This window comes from Manacus vitellinus, unplaced genomic scaffold (assembly GCF_001715985.3).
Source record: "Manacus vitellinus isolate BGI_N305 unplaced genomic scaffold, ASM171598v3 scaffold_4_pilon, whole genome shotgun sequence".
Taxonomy (NCBI): Eukaryota; Metazoa; Chordata; class Aves; order Passeriformes; family Pipridae; genus Manacus; species Manacus vitellinus.
This window is the reverse complement of record NW_021940604.1, coordinates 11,603,958-11,623,874: the sequence shown is the minus strand read 5'-3', so window position 1 is coordinate 11,623,874 and position 19,917 is coordinate 11,603,958. Positions and strand designations below refer to the sequence as shown.

The window sequence follows — 19,917 nt, the reverse complement described above, 5'->3', positions numbered from 1 at the left end:
TAATCTTATGTGTGACTAACCATATCTCAAGTTCTACTTCCATCTGGTTTGTGTGGCAGAGGACAGAAGAGTGTGAATCTGTGGTTTCACATTTGGTGGCAGTGCTTCTAAAGCAGCCCCTTAACCCGCCTCTGCTGGCCACTCGTTCAAGTTGGATCTGTTCCTTGCTGTGGTTCACAAACAGCTGTGCTGGCAAGGAGGCAAAGGTCGGAATGAGTGGCAGCACCCATGCTGCTGAGCCTGGCAGCGGTGCTGCAGAAATAGCTGCACAGTCTCTGTTACCTAATCTGCCACCTCTGTTAACTGAAGTACAGGGTCAAGTCTGCAGGATAGGTGGAATTTTTCAGAACAAAAACATTGTCTACAAAAATGATCCCTTGATCTTCAGTCAAAAGGTTCTATTGATGTTGGGATTTTTAACTAAAATTGAAGTAACTGCAAATAATTTGCAGATATAGGTGCAGGTTAAAACAACAGGGAAAGTATTGGAGGCTTTGGATGGGACAGCTATGATTTTCTCAGAGGAAGGCAGGAGTTCAGACACGATACCAGATGACAGAACTTTTCCGGATCTTTGCACTGCTGTCCAAAAGCTGGGCTTGCAGGGGACAGGCAGAGCATAACCTCACTAGAGGTAGAATGTCACTACCAAGGGCTGCAGCGCTCGTGACAGGCTGTATTCTTTTACCACTATTCCTGGGGAAAGAAGTGTAATAATTTCTCAGAAGTGGCCATTACTTAGCTGTCACTGTAGACAAGTGCTTAATTTATGGCATCTGTATTTTTTATTAGCCTCTACTGTCACAAAGTATTAACTTACATGCTATCACATTCCAAATGCCTTTTTTTATGTTGTTCCCATATAACACTGAAATATGCATACTATACTGCATCACGGGTTTATGAACACTGAAGCATGCCAAACCAGGGATATTATTTTTGATGTGAGTACAAGTTTGATTTCCAAAGATAAGTGTAGTGATGTAATAAAGTTCTGTAAGGGTTTTGAGTTGACATGATTTTTTGATTAATAAACTTGAAGGATACAAAATCAACTTGGCATAAGTGAAATGGATTAAACAGCAAATTAAAGTATAGATTTCACAAATACTTTTTAACAAGTCTTTAAAGAGAATGCTATTACAAAGAGTTTTTTTCAGGGGCTAGTCATCAAATCAAAACCTAGTTGTTATTTTACCTGTGACAGAAAGATTAGTAAGTGCTACAAGAAGTAATACCCTTGATTAGAACAATTGCTGACCTAATAAAAGAGATTTTTCTTCTTACAAACTTCCTTGTACTTCTGTTGCTAGACTGCAATGCCTACAGTACTGCTACTACAAAGACTGAGGGATTGGTAAATAATGAAGAGAGCAGATTGCTAAGAGTACTCTGGCTCATTGAACAAACTGAGAGCAAGCAAACAGTATGTGCTTCACTACAAGCCAGCAGTTTATTTAAAAAACCCCAACAACTGGAGGCCATAGCAAATGATCATGATGGTATCGTAGGCAAAAAAGGAGTAGTAATTTAAACAAAGTACTCTGCAGAGTAAGAGAGGTTACTTTACCTATGTAGATGGTGTGGGTGCAGCTACTACTGCAAAGCTGTACCCTTCCTTAGCCTTAGAAAGGAAGCTTGAAAAATTGGAGAAGTTCCAGATATAAGACCAGAGGAGTAATTAAACAATTGGAAAATGTGTCTTCCAGGGGATGAACAAATTTTAGTTTACCAAAGGAGAATGTTGCATAGTTTGATCACAGCTAGTAAATATGTAAATGGGGGAAGGAAAATATGGTAAAGAATCTATTGTCAAAGCAATTGTTATAATTAAAATCTGAGAATACCTGTTTTTCACAATTACTTTGTGTGGCACATTTGCTTCTGGCTCATAGTAAAAGAGACTCTCCTGTAGGATGGTGAGCTGTTCGATGGATTTCATGACATTTCCATCTCCTGTGGGGACTGCTGATGAGCCAGGAACTGCAATGAGTGCAGACAGCTCATGTGAGGATCAACAGCATAAACATGTAGACTATACAGCACATCTGGTATGGGGCTTAGCATTTTCTTTGTGCTGGACAAAGGCGATACATAGAAAATTTTCTACTTTTCATTCATTGTGTTCTGATGGTTTCAGTTTAACTTGATGGCTGTGGTGCAGCATTTTTAGGCTTGATGAGTAATAATTGTCATTCTGTTCTGTCAGAAACCACCTGAGCTGCATGCTGGCACCAGCAGGAGTTCCGTATTCTGGGACAATTCTGCATTAACACTTTTTGTTTTCCATTGTTCATGGAATGATAAAGGAACACTGTCTCGAATGCAACATTTAGGGGCTATTGTCAACTTTAGTTAAGAAAAACATTGCATTTCTTCTACCAAACAATAACCAAAGTACCCATGTTTCTTTTTGGTGACTTTACTTTTCTATTTTTTTCTGACATTTCAAAATGTTCCATTAAAGAACTGTAAGAGAAACACTTGCAGTAACAGGAATGGCAGCTGCTGGGCAATGACGCTGACAACTAAAAAGGATGGGCAGACTGCACACTTCCTCCTTCATCAGGATGTTTCTAGGAATCCTAGCGAGTATTTGAACTTCTTCAGTAGCTATCACTGCATACTCATGCTGTTGAATACATTTTTCAAGCTATGGCATGACTTTTTAAAACAAATAGGATGTGTAGATAGGCTGTCATGGCTTTCGTGATATCATGTGCTTGGATTCTTTGAGTTATTTTTTACAGCCTTGTAAAGCTGCAGTTTGCTTTTACATAGAGGATCTGCTTTTGGGGGAGGGAAAATATTTTCAAGTCTGCAGTGTCTCTTTAAATATTCTGGCTAACCAAGTATAGCCTTTTTCTTTCTGTTTTCAATGGCTTCTTTATAAAGGACTGAAGTATTTTATTTGGTTTGTTTACAGCTATTTTCTACAACAAAAGGGAAGGAAATTGTCTCAAAAATTAACCAAAATATACTTCATAGTAAAAACCCAAATCTTTTCCCCTAAAAAATCTAGTTGTTCAAAGCATTGAAACGACCAGCTAGTAGCATCTTTACATTACTTGTTTGTTGGTGTTTTTTCCCCTGGGAAGCATTCTTCATTTTGGTAAGGATTATATAGGCTTTGTGGGTTTGAAAACACTGTGTTTAATTTTTTTGCAAATCAATTTCTCCTTATTTTCAGGGGAACACAGTGGGATTCTAGATTAGATTTGTGTACAAATCCAGGCCAGAAACGGTCTTAGCATTTGTTTTATTTATTTGTATCTGGAATAATCGGTAATTGATTAATCCAGAATGAGACAGAAGAGGTCTATGTGCCTTATCTAAACATGAATGCAGAAGTCTCTCACAGTTGGGAAGCCCCCAAGCATCAGTGGATTTCCAGCTCTGGTTTCAATCTCAACAATTTCATGGTATATTGTGCAATGTTAGGATAAGGGAGATATTGCCGAGTTTATAATTCTATATTCTGAAATTCTGAAAGTAATCCTTCTTATTTGTTGCACAGGTGTGGGATGGAAGTCGTAGGAAGAGTAGAGCAGTCACTTTTACTCATATTTGGGTACCTGTAAAGTTGTTACCCAGTTTCACAAGAGATGAATGCTGCACCAAAGTGTTATTTTACCTAAACTCTGTGAGATACAGTGCTTGCAGTTGTTTGCCAGGAAGTCTTTCTATTTTGCTCTTTTCCCACTTGTTTTGTTGTATGATGATAGTAGGACAGCAGGCAGATCTCTTGTCATAGACTTTTTCTGTTTCTTACCTGATTTACGTACCTAAGTGTTGCAGGGACCTCATGGTCTGCGTTGCTCTGCTTTTTTGTCTTGATGCCTGCTTTTGACTGGCACCAAATGGTTTTGTGTTGGTGTGACCTGTTTCTAAGTTAGAAGTGTCTGATGCAGAGAGGGAATAACACCTTAATTTTTCTTGGATAAAATCTCCACAGATACCACACAAGCAATGCTGTTCTCCAGGAAAATCAGTTCAAGGAAGCAAACTGCACTAAACTGACAATTATACAAACATTCGCTAAAGACCATACAGAATTTGCAAGACTGTGTGTAACAAAGCGACTTGCATGAAAGCCAACTATTTAATGTAAATTTTGAGCAGTTTTCAGTGTATTATAGTTTGGTGGGATGAATCATGTCCATTTTGATTACTGTATTTAATGTCTGACATGAATTCACATGCTCAGAAAAGAAAATAGAAATAATAAAATTATGTCCTGGTTATAGATGTGTAATTTTTCAGGGGAGGGAGAAGGTAAAAGGAATCTATATGAGCCCAGAACTGTATATGTGTGATGGGTGTTGTCTCTGACTAGGTCATACTGTCAGGATGGCTTTGTTTGACTTCTTAACTGTTCATGGTATTTAAAATGTGTTAGTCATTTGCTCTCCCTTCAAGTTAGCTATATATAATAATATTTCTTACTGCTTTTCCACTAAAGAATTGTTTTTATTAGTGTTGACACCCCTTTCAAGAAAACATAGCACTTGTATAAGATAAAACACCAAAGCAAACAAAGCTAAAAATTATTTAACATAAATACATATAAATTAGTTCTAAAATTAGATATATATCAAGCAATTGCTTTTCTGAGATTATGATGAGAGACAAGTTTTCATTCTGCCTTACAGCATAAGAAAGCTGACATCTTCTTTTTCTGCCAAAGCATGGACAGTGATCTCCAGCTTTTAGAAAGCCCTAAGATTATAATTTTGCTTATTTTCACAGAATCACAGAATTACTGGGATTGGAAGGGGCCTCTGGACATCCAGTCCAATGCCCTGCCAAGACAGGGTCACCTAGAGCAGGTTACATAGGAACACATCAGGTGGTTTTGAATGTCTCCAGAGAGGCAGACTCCATGACCTCCCTGGCAGCCTGTTCCAGTGTTCTGCCATCCTCAAGGTAAAGAATTTCTTCCTCATGTGGAAGTATAACCCCTTGTGTTTTAGTTTATGGCCATTGCTCCTTGTCCTGTCACTAGGCACCACCAAGAAGAGTCTGGCACCATCCTTTTGACACCTGCCTTTGAGATATTTATATGCGTTGATGAGGCCCCTTCTCAGTCTTCCCCAGAGTAAACAGTCCTAGCTCCCTTAGTCTCTCCTAATAAGAGAGATGCTCTAGACCCCTAATCACCTTTGTGGCCCTCCTCTGGACCTTCTCCAGTAGTTCCTTGTCTTTCTTGTGCTGAGGAGCCCAGAACTGGACACACTATTCCAGATGGGGCCTCACTAGGGCCAAGTAGAGAGGGAGGATCACCTGCCTCAATCTGCTGGCCACACTCTTCCTAATGCACCTGAGGATACTATTGGCCCTCCTGGCCACAAGGGCACACTGCTGGCTCATGGTCAACTTGTAATCCACCAATACTCCCAGGTCCTCAGCAGAACTGTTCTCTAGTAGATCAGCTGTACTGGTACTTGGGGTTATTCCTCCCCAGGTGCAGTTCCCTACACTTGCCTTTATTGAACCTCATTAGGTTTCTCTGCCCAATTTCCCATCCTATCAAGTTCCCACTGAATGGCAGCACAGCCTTCAGGTGTAGCAGCCACTCCTTCCAATTTCGTGTCATCAGCAAACTTGCTGAGTGTGCATTCTATCCCTTCATCCGGGTCATTGACAAACAAGTTGAATAAGACTGGATTCAGTATTGAACCCTGGGGAACACTGCTGACTACAGGCCTCCAACAGGATTCTGCTCTGCTCATCACGACCCTCTGAGCTCTGCCATTCAGCCAGTTCTTGATCCACCTCTTGTCCTTTCATCTGAGTTCAACTATGAAAGTGTTATGGGAGACAGTGTCGAAAGCCTTGCTGAAGTCAGGGTAGATAACAGTAAAGATCCACTGCTCTCCCCTCGTTGACCCATCCTGCCATGTCATCACAGAAGTCTATCAGATTAGTCAAGCATGATTTCCCCTTGGTGAACCCCTGCTGATCACTTGTTGATGACTTCCAGAATGACCTGTTCCATCACCTTTCCAGGGATGGAGGTAAGGCTAACTGGCTGGTAGTTTCCCAGGTCTTCCTTCTTGCCCTTTTTTGAAGGTGGGAGTAACGTTGGCCTTCTGCTAGTCATCAGGCACCTCTCCCCTTCTCCATGATTTTTCAAAGATGATGGAGAGCGGCAGAGCAACATCATCTACCAGCTCCTTCACCACTCATGGGTGCATCCTGTCAGGGCCCATAGATTTGGGTGTTAAGTCTGCCTAGCCAATCTCTAACCCAACCCTCTACTACCAGGAGGAAGCCTTCGTTTCTCCAACCTTTTTCTCTTACCTCAGAGGTCTGGGATTCCTGAGGGCTGACCTCAGCAGTGAAGACTGAGGCAAAGAAGGCATTCAGTAATTCTACCTTCTCTGTGTCTTCCATTACCAGGATACCGCTGGATCCCTTTCCCCCCGTGGTTTGGGGCGGCCCAGTTCTAGTTCCATTTCCATCTGAGGAACCATTTCTGACGGCTTGAGGTGGATAGGGAAAGGGAACTCCAGCACCAGGGGTTTCTTCAGGTCCTGAGCCTAGAGGGGAGAGGTGCTCTCCCCTCCCTCCACCCACGAGGTCTCATGGCAGGCACAGAGACAGCACACCGGCACGGAGAGGAGGCAAGAGAGAGTTTATTGTTGGGATGTTACATTTATAGGGTTAGAAGGACTCACAGAGTAACCAATTAGAAGTCTCAAGGGGCTTACAGGAACACCCAATCACAGGAAGGGGTTAACAAGGTCCAATGAGAACACCTCAGGACATCTTCCCAGGACATTCCTGCATGGGATAACACTTGTCATGGGGGGTCTTGGGAAGAAGAAAGCGTGAGTTAGCAAAGAGACTACAAAAAGCCATTTTGAAGCATGTTTAAACCAGAGTTTTCCCATATAATGCAGGTTTACTGCTACAGATACCCATCTGGTTTAGCAGCAGCCTCGTATTTTCCCTAATCTTCCTTTTGCTGCTGATATACTTGTAGAAGCCCTTCTTGTAGTCCTTGATGTCCTTTGCCAGACTTAATTCCAAGTGAGTCTTGGCCTTCCTCATTGCATCTCTGCATACTCTGACGATGTTCCTGCAGTCCTTCCATGTAGCCTGTCCCTTTTTCCACATCCTTTAAATTCTTCCTTGAGTTTGAGATTTTCTAGGACCTCTCTGCTTATCCATACTGGTTTCCTGCATGCTTTGCCTCATTTCTTCATCATGGGGCATACACTGGTCTTGAGATTGGAGAAAGTGGTGCTAATGACCAGCTCTCTTGGACTGCCTTCTCTTCTAGAACCCTGTCCCATGGCATTCCTCTAAGCAGGTCCCTAAAGAGGCCTGCTCTCTGGATGTTTAGGATTCTAGTCCTGCTTACTGTTTTCTTTCCCTGGGCAGGATCCTGAATTCCACCATCTCATGGTCGCTACAGCCAAGGCTGCCCTCAACCTTTACATCTTTCCTTGTTGGATCCTCCATCACTTGCATCAAAAAGTTATCTTCAATAATCTGCAGGAACTTCCTGGACTGTGTATGCCAGGCCATGTTGTCCCTGCATCAAATACCAGGGTGGTTGAAGTCCCCCAGAATAACCAGGGCCTATGACTGTGAGTATTTTCAGTTGCCCATAGAAAGCCTCATCAACTTTCTCCTCCTGATCAGGTGGCCTATTGTAAACACTCATTGTAAAAGTGTTAAATTAGCACATTTTTCTTATCAATTTGCCTGCTAATATTTTTACTTGAGTTTTGAAGAAAACTAGATTATAAAGCACATCAATCTCCTTTCTCATCTGGGGCATGGTTCTTTCTTTTTCAAATATGATAGTATTAGGGACTGATAAAGTGGTATGTTTTACTGTCCAAAATACAGTTTTGTACTGTAGATACAGGCTAAGTTGAAATTCTAATAAATCAGCATTTGGTTTCCTTTTCTTTTAATTTAGGTTGTATTTTTTTTTTTTCACAAGATGATGTGATATGCATGCAGACAACTAGAAGGATGTTTTCCTACGTAAGAAATTACTGAATGTTAGGCAGTGCCTGTTTTTTACTACATGTACCCTCTCTCCTGTTTCTTCAAAGAAATGAGTTTCCTGGAAAACAACTAGCACAAAATAATCTAATTTAGTGAGATTGTAATGTATATGCACTATTATATTGCACTGATTCTAAAGCAATTAATTTTCTCGTTATCTGCCTTCTATAACCTTTCACAATGCTTCAAATGCGCTTCACACTACTTGAATGATCTGTAGAAATGGTGCAAACCCAGAGAGACTTGCCTGAGGCTGTGGGAGTTCAAACCCTGGAGCCTGTCTTCACTAGCTGGCACCTTACTGCTGCATGTCCTGCATACATTCAGTTGCAGCTATAAGCACTAACTACTAGTACTATTACAGATTTCTGAAGTAGAGCACTAGAAAACGAGAAATTGCTCTATTTGTGACCACTTCTCACTTAACATTTTGACTCTCAACCTGTGGCTGTGACAGAAGTGAGTTCTTCTTCATGGCTGAGTGAATTGTTTTAACCACAGGAGCATCCTTTCTTTTTCTCCACTAGGCTTCTTGCCAACACGTTTCAAAATGTATAAAACAATGTAGTAAATTTGAGTAAGATCCCACAACTTCTGAACCATACTGCCAGAACATTACATGATATTACCTCAGTAGAACTAGGGAGCATCACATGATATAACCTCAGTAAAAATATGTGTTCTTCAGATAAATCAGAATAAAAAGAACTTGACAATGTGCGCAAGGGGATTATCATGTGCAAAAAATTGTTGTGGTAGAAACTGAGGACCATCCTCCCTTGCCCAGAATTTCGTTTAAGAAGACCGATTCCTACTGGACAAAGAAAGGACTTTCTTCCCAAGTTTTTAGGTTGAAGTAAAATGGGGAAAACTTTTTGGCTGATGGTCAAACTCCAGATGATGGATTCTTCTTGGAGTTCCATCTCTTCATCTGGCTGGCTGGAGGGCCTGAAGCAGGCTCTGAAATACTTTTGAGAAGCGTCAAGTGCTTTAAGGCTGTTTTTTATGTGTGAGTCCCCAAGCTTCACATTCTGTCTTGAGCTTGTGGAAGTTGTGGCACTGGATCACAATAGACATCCCATAGAAAGTGACATTACATCAGTCGCCTGTTTATTTGTTGGAATCCTAATTTTCTGAAGAAATCATTGCAAAGGGAGATCAGGTCCTTGCTGTATTACACTTTCAGTCATTTATAAAGCAGAAGGCAGCAGATCCTCAAGTAGCTTTTTATTTTCTTTAACTTATGGGTGTATCTCTGAGAGGAAACACATGTTTCTCCTCATGGTCAAGTCCTGGAAGTTGCAGTTTAAATTTGATGAAGTGTTTTATTCCCCCAGATAAAAATAAATAAATAAAAAATTAGATTTAATGCATTTGTTGTTGAGGAAACTCAAGAATCCTCCTAATTAAGACATTTCTTAGAAAGGTAAAATTTTTATCTGGGAGCATAAAACACTTCATCAGTTTTAAAGCCACATCTGCAAGGACTGTATCAAGAAGAGAAACAGGCATTTTTCTTTATTCTGGCTTGTCTGTGTATTTAAGACTTTTAACAACAATTTTAAAAATATTTAAAGCCAGTTAGAAACACTTGCAATATAATAGGGATAAGAGTGCCCTTCCTCCCTCTGTTTTTAATCTGGTTCTCTTGATGGAATAAACTACAAGGTTGAATTGGTAACTGGATTATTGCCTCATAAAACAGCACGAGGTTACTATTATCCTTTAATTTTATATCTTTATTAGGGAGTAATGTTGGTCTTATTTAAATCACTGACTTCTCTAATGGTTTTTCTCTTTTACAAATTTATGAAACTAAACCCTAAAGGATTTGGTCTAAGTGCAGTTGGCATAACTGCCATTATAAAAATCTTTGGGTTAGCAGTTGGTTATAATCAGCTGCTTTAACTGGGCTCAAAATGTAGCAGGATTTAGCTGTTGATAGGTAGAATAATGCTGATAAAATATTAATGCTGAATTTTATTTTAAAAAGCTGAATTTCCAATAAGAGCATTTGAATTTTGATGCAGCATGAAGATGAACAACAGTGCTCTGGAAACTGTATAATTTAGCATGTTCATGCAAAGGATATATTTAACACATTGTGTGTTTCTGCTAAGATTAAAAAAAGTTTGTCTTTGTCTTGCAATTCAGTAAAGTAACATTGGAAACTGTTGAAGGCTAGTCTTTTTTAGAAGGTGGCATACAAGTGGCATATTTAATGATGCATTCCAGTGAATACATCCACCTGAATTTTGGGACACAACACATACTGTGGGTGAGTCATTGGCAGTCCTTAATAGGAAAACTGTTGGATTTATGTCATCAGGGTGTATTTAAGATATCAATACACTTTGTTTTTTAAGGAAGAATGTGGCATCCATCTGTTGATTTCAGTGTGCTTTGGTTAAGGTCATGATCAATAAGAAAAGAAACACTAATATGGGTCTGTCTGTTATGGTATGGCTCTGTAGTTGAGTTATAGTTGAGTTTTACACAGGAAGTGAGTGATCTGTCACCTTCAGTGGTTGAGTGACAGAATTGGAGCATTTACTGTTTGAATGCAAGGCAGGTACTGACTTTTCAGTCAGTGTTAGTCAAATTGTTCTGAGTTTTGTATTTTCACTGTTTATTTCTGCAGACAATCTGACAATGCAATAACATGCATATACTTCAAACTTTAAATTAGACTAGATTTTATATTTAAGTTATTGATGCAACATTTTGGTATTGGTTATAAAAATTCAACTCTGTGTTTGGATTTCTTCCTTTGACAGGGACTGCTGCAGGCAATGCCATGTAAAGCTGTTTTCTCTTAAAATACCCACTGTTCTTAGTAGGTTCCTTTCTGAAATTTGTCTACAGTGGGTGTTTTAAAGAAGCCTTTCAATTCTCCTTTTGTCTTAAATTGAACAAAGGCTGAAGAAGATTTTACAAATACAAGAGTGTGGGTTCCACATTGATCAAAAACATTGATGGGAAGTGGTTACAGTTTGGGTGAAGGCATCACAGGTGAAGACATTTATGTCTTGCATCCCTCTGAAACTAAGAGGACACTGAAAAAACAGGAATTATTTATAGCTCTATGATATGGTAAAATACATGCAACATTATTTTCTTGCAATTGGTCTTTTCCTTATGTAACATCATGGCAAAAATTAATGAAATCTGAATGAAAATAATTTAGAAACTTAGACAAGAGGGAAGACAGGAAGATTTAGTTTGGGGGAAGGAAAAATCCAGGTGAGACTGAAAGGAAAGTAGTTTGGGGCTGTGCATTTGTGTGTGTTCTGGAAAATATCTGATGCAAAACCAATGAATTTTTTAGAGTTATGTTTTGGGGAGTAAATGGAGGTATGTCACGTAAGTGGCACTTGAGATTAAGAGAGCGGGTATTCACAGGGCAGCGCAGGACTGCGGGTGAGAATATGTAGGTGCTATGGCTTGTTTCATGTATATTCCATAGCTCTGGTTCCTTTCAAATGTTGTGCCTGTGCCAATAGAGCTGTACTTTGTTTAACCTCAGAAAAATAGTGGTTGCATTTATGCAGGGTGGAGGTAGCACAATGTATAAGTGCTTGCTGGTCAGAATATAACAGAGGTCCATAATATGTTTATGTTATTGGGTATACTTCCAGGTAATGGTTTCTTGTGTGCCTTGTTGATAAACAAATCCAGGTAATGTTGATAAGCAAATCCAGGATGTTTGGGTTCCATAATGTATGTGTTTACATATGGTTATTTATTTTTTCTTTTGAATGTAACATTAACTTTGATTAATACTATAATGATTATTGCATATATGAAATATCCCTGGCACTTTTTTTTTGTTCTAAATGATGCAAATTTGCATAACTCCAAAATAGATCTTTTCTGAGAATGGAGATCGTAATACAATTGTGTGGCTTTATAGTTAAGGTTAACCTAATGATACATGGGCAGAACTCTTAGGATTTTCCTACTGAGGAGCTCAGTATTTGATGAGAGTGACTCACGCTATTAGAGAAGTCATAGACATAGCAGACAATTAGGGTAATTTCTGTTATTTAGCACTTTGTAGGGACCTGCTTGTTATAAACCGCTTTGTGTACTTTATTTAATCCTAAAGGAATTCAATGAACCTCAGAGAGGGGACTTCATGCTGATGATTGCATAATGACTTTTTTTTCTGCCAGACACTTAATGACTAAGAGTTTATCATTAAATGTGTTAAGCACTTCTGTTCTATAACTCTTTTTCTAATATGTTCTCCCAAGGCTTATAATTGATTGTCTACTTAAACAACTGCCTGTATTCAACATTTTGGTTTGTTGGTTTGCTTTCATAACTATTTTTTGTCTTGCAGAAGTCAAAGAAAATTTCCTGTTTCTGTTTGTGTATTTTAGATAATTCCCAAAATAATACTCAAGGTGTTGAAGCACTTTACATGAAATTAGTCTTCATATAAATCAATGAGAACTTCACTGAAGATTTTAGTGAAACCACAACCTCAGTTAGGGGGTTTGTTTATTGCAGATTTGCCTTAGAAATGAGGACCCTAGACTAAGGTGTCAATTTTTTATCTTCTTTTTTATTTAGACTACTGAGCTGTAAATTAAAGGGAAGATAATTTCTGCTCGTGGAGGAAAAGAAACGCGAATAACCTCAATGGAAGACTCTCAGGATCTAAGTGAACAGTCAGTGAGTACAAATGTTGATAAACATGGATGGAGTGGAATAAATTGAACTCTGTACAAGTTGTGTGAAGGGACTTGGGATTTGAAAATGATAGTAAGATCTGCAGAAAGGTTCTGAGCTTTTAGTTTGAAACCTTGTCTTACTTCATACATTAAATAAGTGGTTTTAATCTTTTTTACCTGTTGAAAGGTACAAGATCACTGCTATATAGGATTTTGCAGAACTAGAATTGTTGGAGGGATACAATAAAGGTATAGGGGAAAAATAAAATGTTATGAACTTACACAGTGCTATGCCTTGTTCAAATAATTGCATCAAAATGTATATCCATAGTGATCTGTCAGTTTTGCCAAAGCAAGAGTTACCAAAATCACAAACAAGATACTTCAGATGGTCAGACTGTGGCAGACGACATATATTAATTGTTTCAGGATTCTCTTGGACTTCAAGGGAATTGAGAGAATTGGCAGTGTATCGTTCTGTTTCATGTCAGAGAGAGATTCTCCTTGTCATTGATGACAGATCTGTGAGAAATGGGGTGGACATTTCTTCTCCTTTTTCCTTTCTTATTTCTCCTTTCCATTAAGGATGTGGTCTCCAGACTTCCTTACTGCCAGACTGTGGTTCTGAGGAGACAGTAGGCTCCAAGCAAATTTAAAGTTATCTGGGCTTGCCATCCACAGTATTGGCTTTGGTTTTAGTATCTTAATTTCTTAATGTTTCTTACTGGTCACAGTAGGGGCACATTTTGCAAGTACCGTGATCCCTACAAGTCTCAGCTTGGACTTAATGTACTAAAGATCAACAAAGGGATTTCTTATTTCTATTTCTGATATGCTGAAAGAGGTTATCTATGTAATAAATTAGTTTTAATATATATTTTTTATAACAGAGACTTTTATGGGTAACACAAGTTCAAGGAAGTGGGAAAACCTGCATGTATTTCTAAAATGTCAGTAATTATCTTTCATAAGGAGTACTTTGCTCCTGACTGGATAGCTCCTATCTGAGACTTTATCTTGGACTAGAGTTTTATTGCTGATTTTAAGTGGTACAGAACTGGAAAGTCTTAACGGTATTGTAAGTCCCCATGGTGGCACTACTTGGGACAGCTGCACATATTTAAATTGTTTTAGAGCATGTAAAAGCTACATGGCTTCATAATTTAATAAAGTTTTATAAAGGTCATAAAAGATTGGGCAGAAGTTCATGTCTTGCAGTCTGTGAAACAATTGTTCTGTGGAGTATATATGGTGCAGTTATTAATAAGAAGTAGATGAGCCAGTTTAGCTTAGTGCAAAAATGTCTTTTCATAGTAGTTTAAATGTTTTTGCAGCACTGGATGCCTGATAAATGCATATTTTAGTAGCTATTTTACTACCTCATCATAGTATAATTTCTGTAGTATTTCTCATAATTACTACATATCTTTATGATAATGCATGAAAACAGTCTTGCAGATTAGAAGTTGAGGTGAAATCTGTGCTGTGTTACATATGGAGGCAGGATCTTCTGGCTTTATACTATTGTTAGTGTCACAGAAAATTGTGATTCAAGACAAGTTTATTCTTCTTACTCTTCGCTAACAGTGACAGAAATTCAGGGTAATGGATGGGAGAGCCACTTCATCACTCCCTTCATCCAGGTGTATACTGAGACTTAAGATCTCGCCAAGATGTTGGGCACTGTCCTGGGAGAAGGAATTGTGCTGTGAGGCCTATCTGCCTAGAGCAGGCACTGACCCTTAATTTCCCAACTTCAGAAGCTGTTTTGCTATTATATCGTGGTTAAACTCCTCTTGCACCCAATTTTTAAAAGAGAAAATAGTGTTTCTGGCTTAGTTCCTTAAAAGCCACAGGGCGCGTCTGTGGACTAGAGGTTCCAGGTAGAAGGGGGCATTCTCAAGATGAGGCTTTGGTGGTTTAGGCTCTAGGAAGGTATCAGATATAAATCCTTCAAGTCTTCTGCTTGAAGTGTAGCTGTAGTGTTTTGTACTGGTTAATGGTTACTGGGTAGCTCTTGGCAGTTTGTGTTTATCAGGCAGAATTTCTGGTTTTCGACATGTTCGGGGAGGATAAGTACTTCATTCCAGCTTCAGTATTCCTCTTAGGGAGCTAAGTGCATAAGATTCAGATAATGAAAAGTCATGGAGCATAAGGATGTAGTGTATTAGATTATGTGAATAAGCATGAATGTAAGATCTGTGCTCAAACTTGTGCTGGCACCTTGCCTCAAATAGTCTAGTCCTTGGTTACTTGAAAGACTGCGTTTCTCTGCAAGTGGGATAGGTGAGAAGGTGCTTGCTGTTGGATGGTACGTTTGATGGACAGTTGAGGTTTTTTGAATAGAGATATACTTTATTGAATTCATTTCCCTGGGCATTCTGTTAAAGAGTCTTTCACCCTTGGGAAAGGAGGCCAGGCATACTTACTTTGTACAGTGAACCAGGTTAATTTTTAAATTTAATTACCTTAAAAAAGAGGAACTTCTGCTAATTTCTGCAAGTATATCATCCTCCTGCAGCATGATATACAGTTTTGTAGCTTTTATTCTGACTTCTCCGTAAGTTTGAGATCACTATTATTATTTTAATGCAAGTTTTTGCTGTTTACTCTGTCTTCTGTTCTTTTAAAATGCACTAATAGGAAATGAATTGTTCTATGATTCCTATCCTGAAAGTATATCTCAGCATCCCTGTAGCTATATGAGAAATAAACTCTTACCCTTTTGTCTCAGGGCAGTGACGGGATGGCCACATGTTACTTCAGATATCTAAGTACACCTCTGTTCTCTGAGCCTCTAAAGAATTGTGTTTGACTGAATTGAGCAGCTGCTGTTTTCTGAAATGCCAGCTTGAGTAGATGCATTATATATACCACTTAATGCATTATGTCATTAATTTATTTATTTTTCCTGGTTTTGTTTCTGATAAATTCCTTGCTTCTGCTATGTTTTAAATTGTTATGCTTCTGGCTGACCAGAAGTCAGTCTACTTGCCTAATTGTACTGTAGAGCCTCTATACCCAGAAAACTGATGTTCTCCCTTTCCTTCACCTTTTCCCATGTGGCAGAGGTGGTGGAATCAAGCCTTAAACTAACTCGTACAGTGACCAAAAGAGTCAGAATAGAGTTTATTATACTTTGGTTTATTATACTTTGGTTTTCTTGTCTTTACTCACAACTGCATAGGTAAATAGCTCTATTTTAAAGATCAGTGGGAAAATAATTCAAGCTACTAGCTGACACAGAGCAGAGCTGGGATCCTTCAGGTGCAGCTGAGATCCAGAAGATCCTTGCAGCTGGCATGGAGTGGTCGGGGTCGTACTATTGTGGTACTGTACTTCTGGGGTGGGTGCGTGTCCTAAAAATCTCACAACTCTCTTTTTCTTTCCAGTTCAGATGCAGAATATACTTGTATGACCATGCATAAGAAGGAAATTTTCTTTTCATTGATAGGAAAGCTCAGTTTTCATTCATACTGAAAAAGAAGAAAACAGTAAGAGAGATATTTCACAGACAGAAGAAAATAACCAAATGGTCCTGTTCATATTCTGGTGAGAGGTCTGTTACTAAGTGCAGGCTGCTATTTAGCAAGTAAAAGAATACTTTAAACCACATATATCTGTTTTACATGGGCAGATGTAGCTAGGTAGAAACAAAGTTTTCATAACTGTGTATACCATAGACTTTATGCACACTACATTAAAAAAAAGTAGAAGGTATAAGAAAATACATCACATTTTATTTTACTATTATTGCTTCCTTCAAAAAAAGCCAATTTTTTTTCTAAATGCTAACTAGAAATACTTTTTTATCAAAAGATGCATGTTAAAAGTTCTTCTACTTAGTTTTGAAATGAGAGAGAAGGAAATTTTGCAGATCTTGTATTTATGAACAATCTAGCAGTAGGGAGACAAAAGCTTTTTAAGACTGGTCTTGGAGATGGCTAATAAAATGGTAAATGTTTAGCACCAAAATAGTCCTCTCATGTGCCTTGGTATAGCAAACACATACAGGATCTTGAGAACTACAGTTTTACAGTCTTATTTTATTCTCTTCTAGTCGTCACTTGCTGTTCAATCTCTATTAGTAGGAGAAAAAGAATTTGGCTGCTAACTTGCTAGTTTAGGATTTCAAAGGGCCTTATTAGAAACTGGTGTAATTTCATCCCCTGGCCCTTTTATATAACAGCGTGCATATTTAGATTACTTCATTTTAACCTAGAATTAAACAATAGATTGCAGTGCTGTAGGACAGGACACTAGCAGATGTGAGGCTAAACCTGAATGAACAGGTTTTCATTTTTCTGACGTTTGGACAATCATCCCCATTGTGCCCTGGGTAAGTTGTTTGTTTTTTATCAGATTATGCAGACTGTTATATCTGTTACTTGTATTTATGGCCCACTTGGAGCTGGACAATCCCTGGCAACCTTTTCAGACAGTGTTTGTCCATTTTCGTTTTGTTTTAATGTGTGAAGCTGTCAGATGTGATCCCTTTGCAGATCAGTTTTCAGCTGTAGCTACTTCTCTGTCACACAAGCACTGTACTTGCAGCATTTAATCTTACCCCCGTCCGGGGTGGGCAGCTTGCTTGCACCCCAGGAACTTCAGCTGAAGCTCATTTCAATGAAATGAAAATTAGTTCAAACTTTTTAACTGAATTTTAAATGTTCTGTTTAATTGTTCTGTATCACAGCATAGCATGTTATGGTTCATATCTCTGTCATATCAATATCTGTAAGACTTGGAATATTACAGGCAATTAATCTTGTCATATTAGCAATGCTGGTTGAAAGAGATCTCTGGAAGTTAACTAGAGTAGCTTCTGAGGTGCTGGCAGTATGCACAAATATTTTACTTATAAAAGCAGAGAACTGTATCAGTAATATCAGTAAGTGAAAAAATTACAGGTTTAATAAGAAAAAGAAAAAAGTTTCCTTAACAAATGATTACTTGTTTTTAATTGGAATGAATCATTGAAGAAAAATTCCATAACTTGAAGTCAGCTGTAATAGAAAGTAATAGAAAACCAGCATGTCTTTTCAAAGGTGTATTTCAGAGCATTTTTGAGAGTTGCTTAGGTATTTTATTACCTCCTTTCTATAGACACAGTAACTGACACAGAGGCTTGCCATAGAGGATCCAAAATTATCAGCCATTTTGAATTACAGTCGATCAAGAATAAAGTGTAATATCATAATTCCTAGTCTCCCATCTAGTAAGAATTTGAGGTAGAACATCACTGTTGTTCTCTCTCAGCTGCAAGACCTTTATATATGGCATAACAACCTCTGTGAACACATACTGTTTTTTTCTAATTGCTTTGCCCTCTATTACTTCAGCATTCTGTCATTTCTGTACAATAATCTACCAGTGCTAAATTTGAAGCTGCTTTTTCCAAACTGCATTAGTGGTTGTATATATATTTTATTTCTCCAGTTTACCAAATGGGATAGACTAAATGAGACAACACTCAGAAGCACATAATGCATTTTGACATGCAGAATAAACTGAACTGATTTGTGTTTTGTATGAATTGCATATCATTGGAGAAATAATTTGGTATTGGTCAAAGGTACAATCTCCAGTGTTGGCATATGTGTAATTTTTCCCCTGAATTAATTAAAATTATGATTTGAAAGCTCTTTATTTAAAAGCTAAGTAGGCAATCTCCTAAATATTCACCCAAGAATGATATCCATGGCTTCTAACGTTGCAAGATGAGATGAAAAGAGGGGTTGGCAAACAAACAGAAATGTTCCTGTCATTGTCACAGTCACGTCTCCTCTGGTTCAGCACTCCACTTGTCTGCTGGAAGATGTTACCAAGTCGGTTTCAGAAGTTTAAATGGAAAGGCATTGTATGGGCTGTATTTAATAACAAGGAAAACCAATAAAAGAAAGTGTTCTGCTGTCACGTACTGTCCTTGGAATGCTGACAAGGACTGACGCATAGCATCTATATAGTTGTTGTGATTGGTATTCTTGGCTCCAGAGAGGTCCCAGACTAGAATTTTAGGGATAAAACTACTTGGAAAATTGCTACTGCCATAGGCAAGGTGAACTTCCCTCAAGGTAGATATACCATCTTCTGCACAGGGGGCTCTGGGGTTTCTGGAGCACAAAATTCTTTATTACTAGTGATGTTATAGCTCTGCTGCTATATGGGTATCAGAGGTGACTTCTATATTAAAACTGATAATACCATTAGAAAAAATAAGGGAAAAAATTTGCAGGTGCAAAAAACTTTTCAAGGCCTGCAACTGGGCCAACTTAGACCTTCTTTGAATCTTCAACAGGAACCTGTTCACTTTAGAAAAGGTTTTTATATATGCGTGTACACATAAGACTTGGAACATATGAGTCAGTCTAATAAAAGTATTACCTCTCTCTGTAAATGGTACTTCTTTCTGTTAAAACACCAGAGTCTGACAGACACATTCCAAGCTCTGCAGATAAATTTTTCTTGTAAGATATGATGCTTTTTCAAACATTTAAAATGCCAAATTTATAAGTACTGTATTTTTAGTTTATTTCAATATTGTATTTTAACTTAGAATTACTCACAACATTTCCAAAGATGTCTATGTCAGTCCTATCTGTGAATGCAAAATGAAAATACAATAGTTTATTTAGGAGAGTGATCATACATCAGCTTAGGCTTCTGTTTTTACAGTGTCCAGGTGAAGTTAGCATGTCCAGAAGTAGTTTCCTCTTCAGTAAGAAGGGGTTGGAGTTTTGTAATGCACACAAAATATTGGACAGTATGAAAGTTTATTAATTTTCTCTAGCCTTTTCATTTTGTAAGGCTAAAAGCCTAGTGTCTTCATGCCTATTAAATGACTGTGTACATTTTCACATGAAAAGCATGGATTACACTGAACATATATTTGGGTTATACTCATTTGATAATTGTAAAAAGTCCAGATGCAGCAATGTGCTGAAGAATGTGTGGGACTTAAGGGATATGATTAAGCCCACTAAAATCAATGGGATTTCTCATGTGCTTTAAGTTAGGCATGTGCTTAAATACTTTTCTGGAAAGGACTTGGAAATACAGTACAAAATAAAAGCAATAATTTCAGAAATATTTTATTAGCAAATACTTCTGAATGATTTGCAGCTATGGCTAATATTTATTCAGCATCATATAACAGTCATGGTTTCTTTCTTCTCCTTATAGCACTTTTCTCTGAGCTCTACCTCAGTAT

The 19,917-nt window shown here is 38.2% G+C and overlaps 1 protein-coding gene across 6 annotated transcripts in view; it reads left to right on the top strand.

Annotated features, from left to right (window-relative positions):
• The window catches only part of EYA4 (EYA transcriptional coactivator and phosphatase 4), a 150,649-nt gene that overhangs the window by 7,452 nt on the left and 123,280 nt on the right, over positions 1-19,917 (top strand). For all 6 annotated transcript variants that reach the window (XR_001921368.1, XR_001921367.1, XR_001921366.1 and 3 more), the window contains exon 2: positions 12,607-12,708. Coding sequence is in view for 1 of the 6 variants with exons in the window: in XM_018078007.1 (XP_017933496.1) it covers positions 12,676-12,708 (33 nt within the window). In the remaining 5 variants the exon portion in view is untranslated. The remainder of the gene's footprint in view (positions 1-12,606; positions 12,709-19,917) is intronic.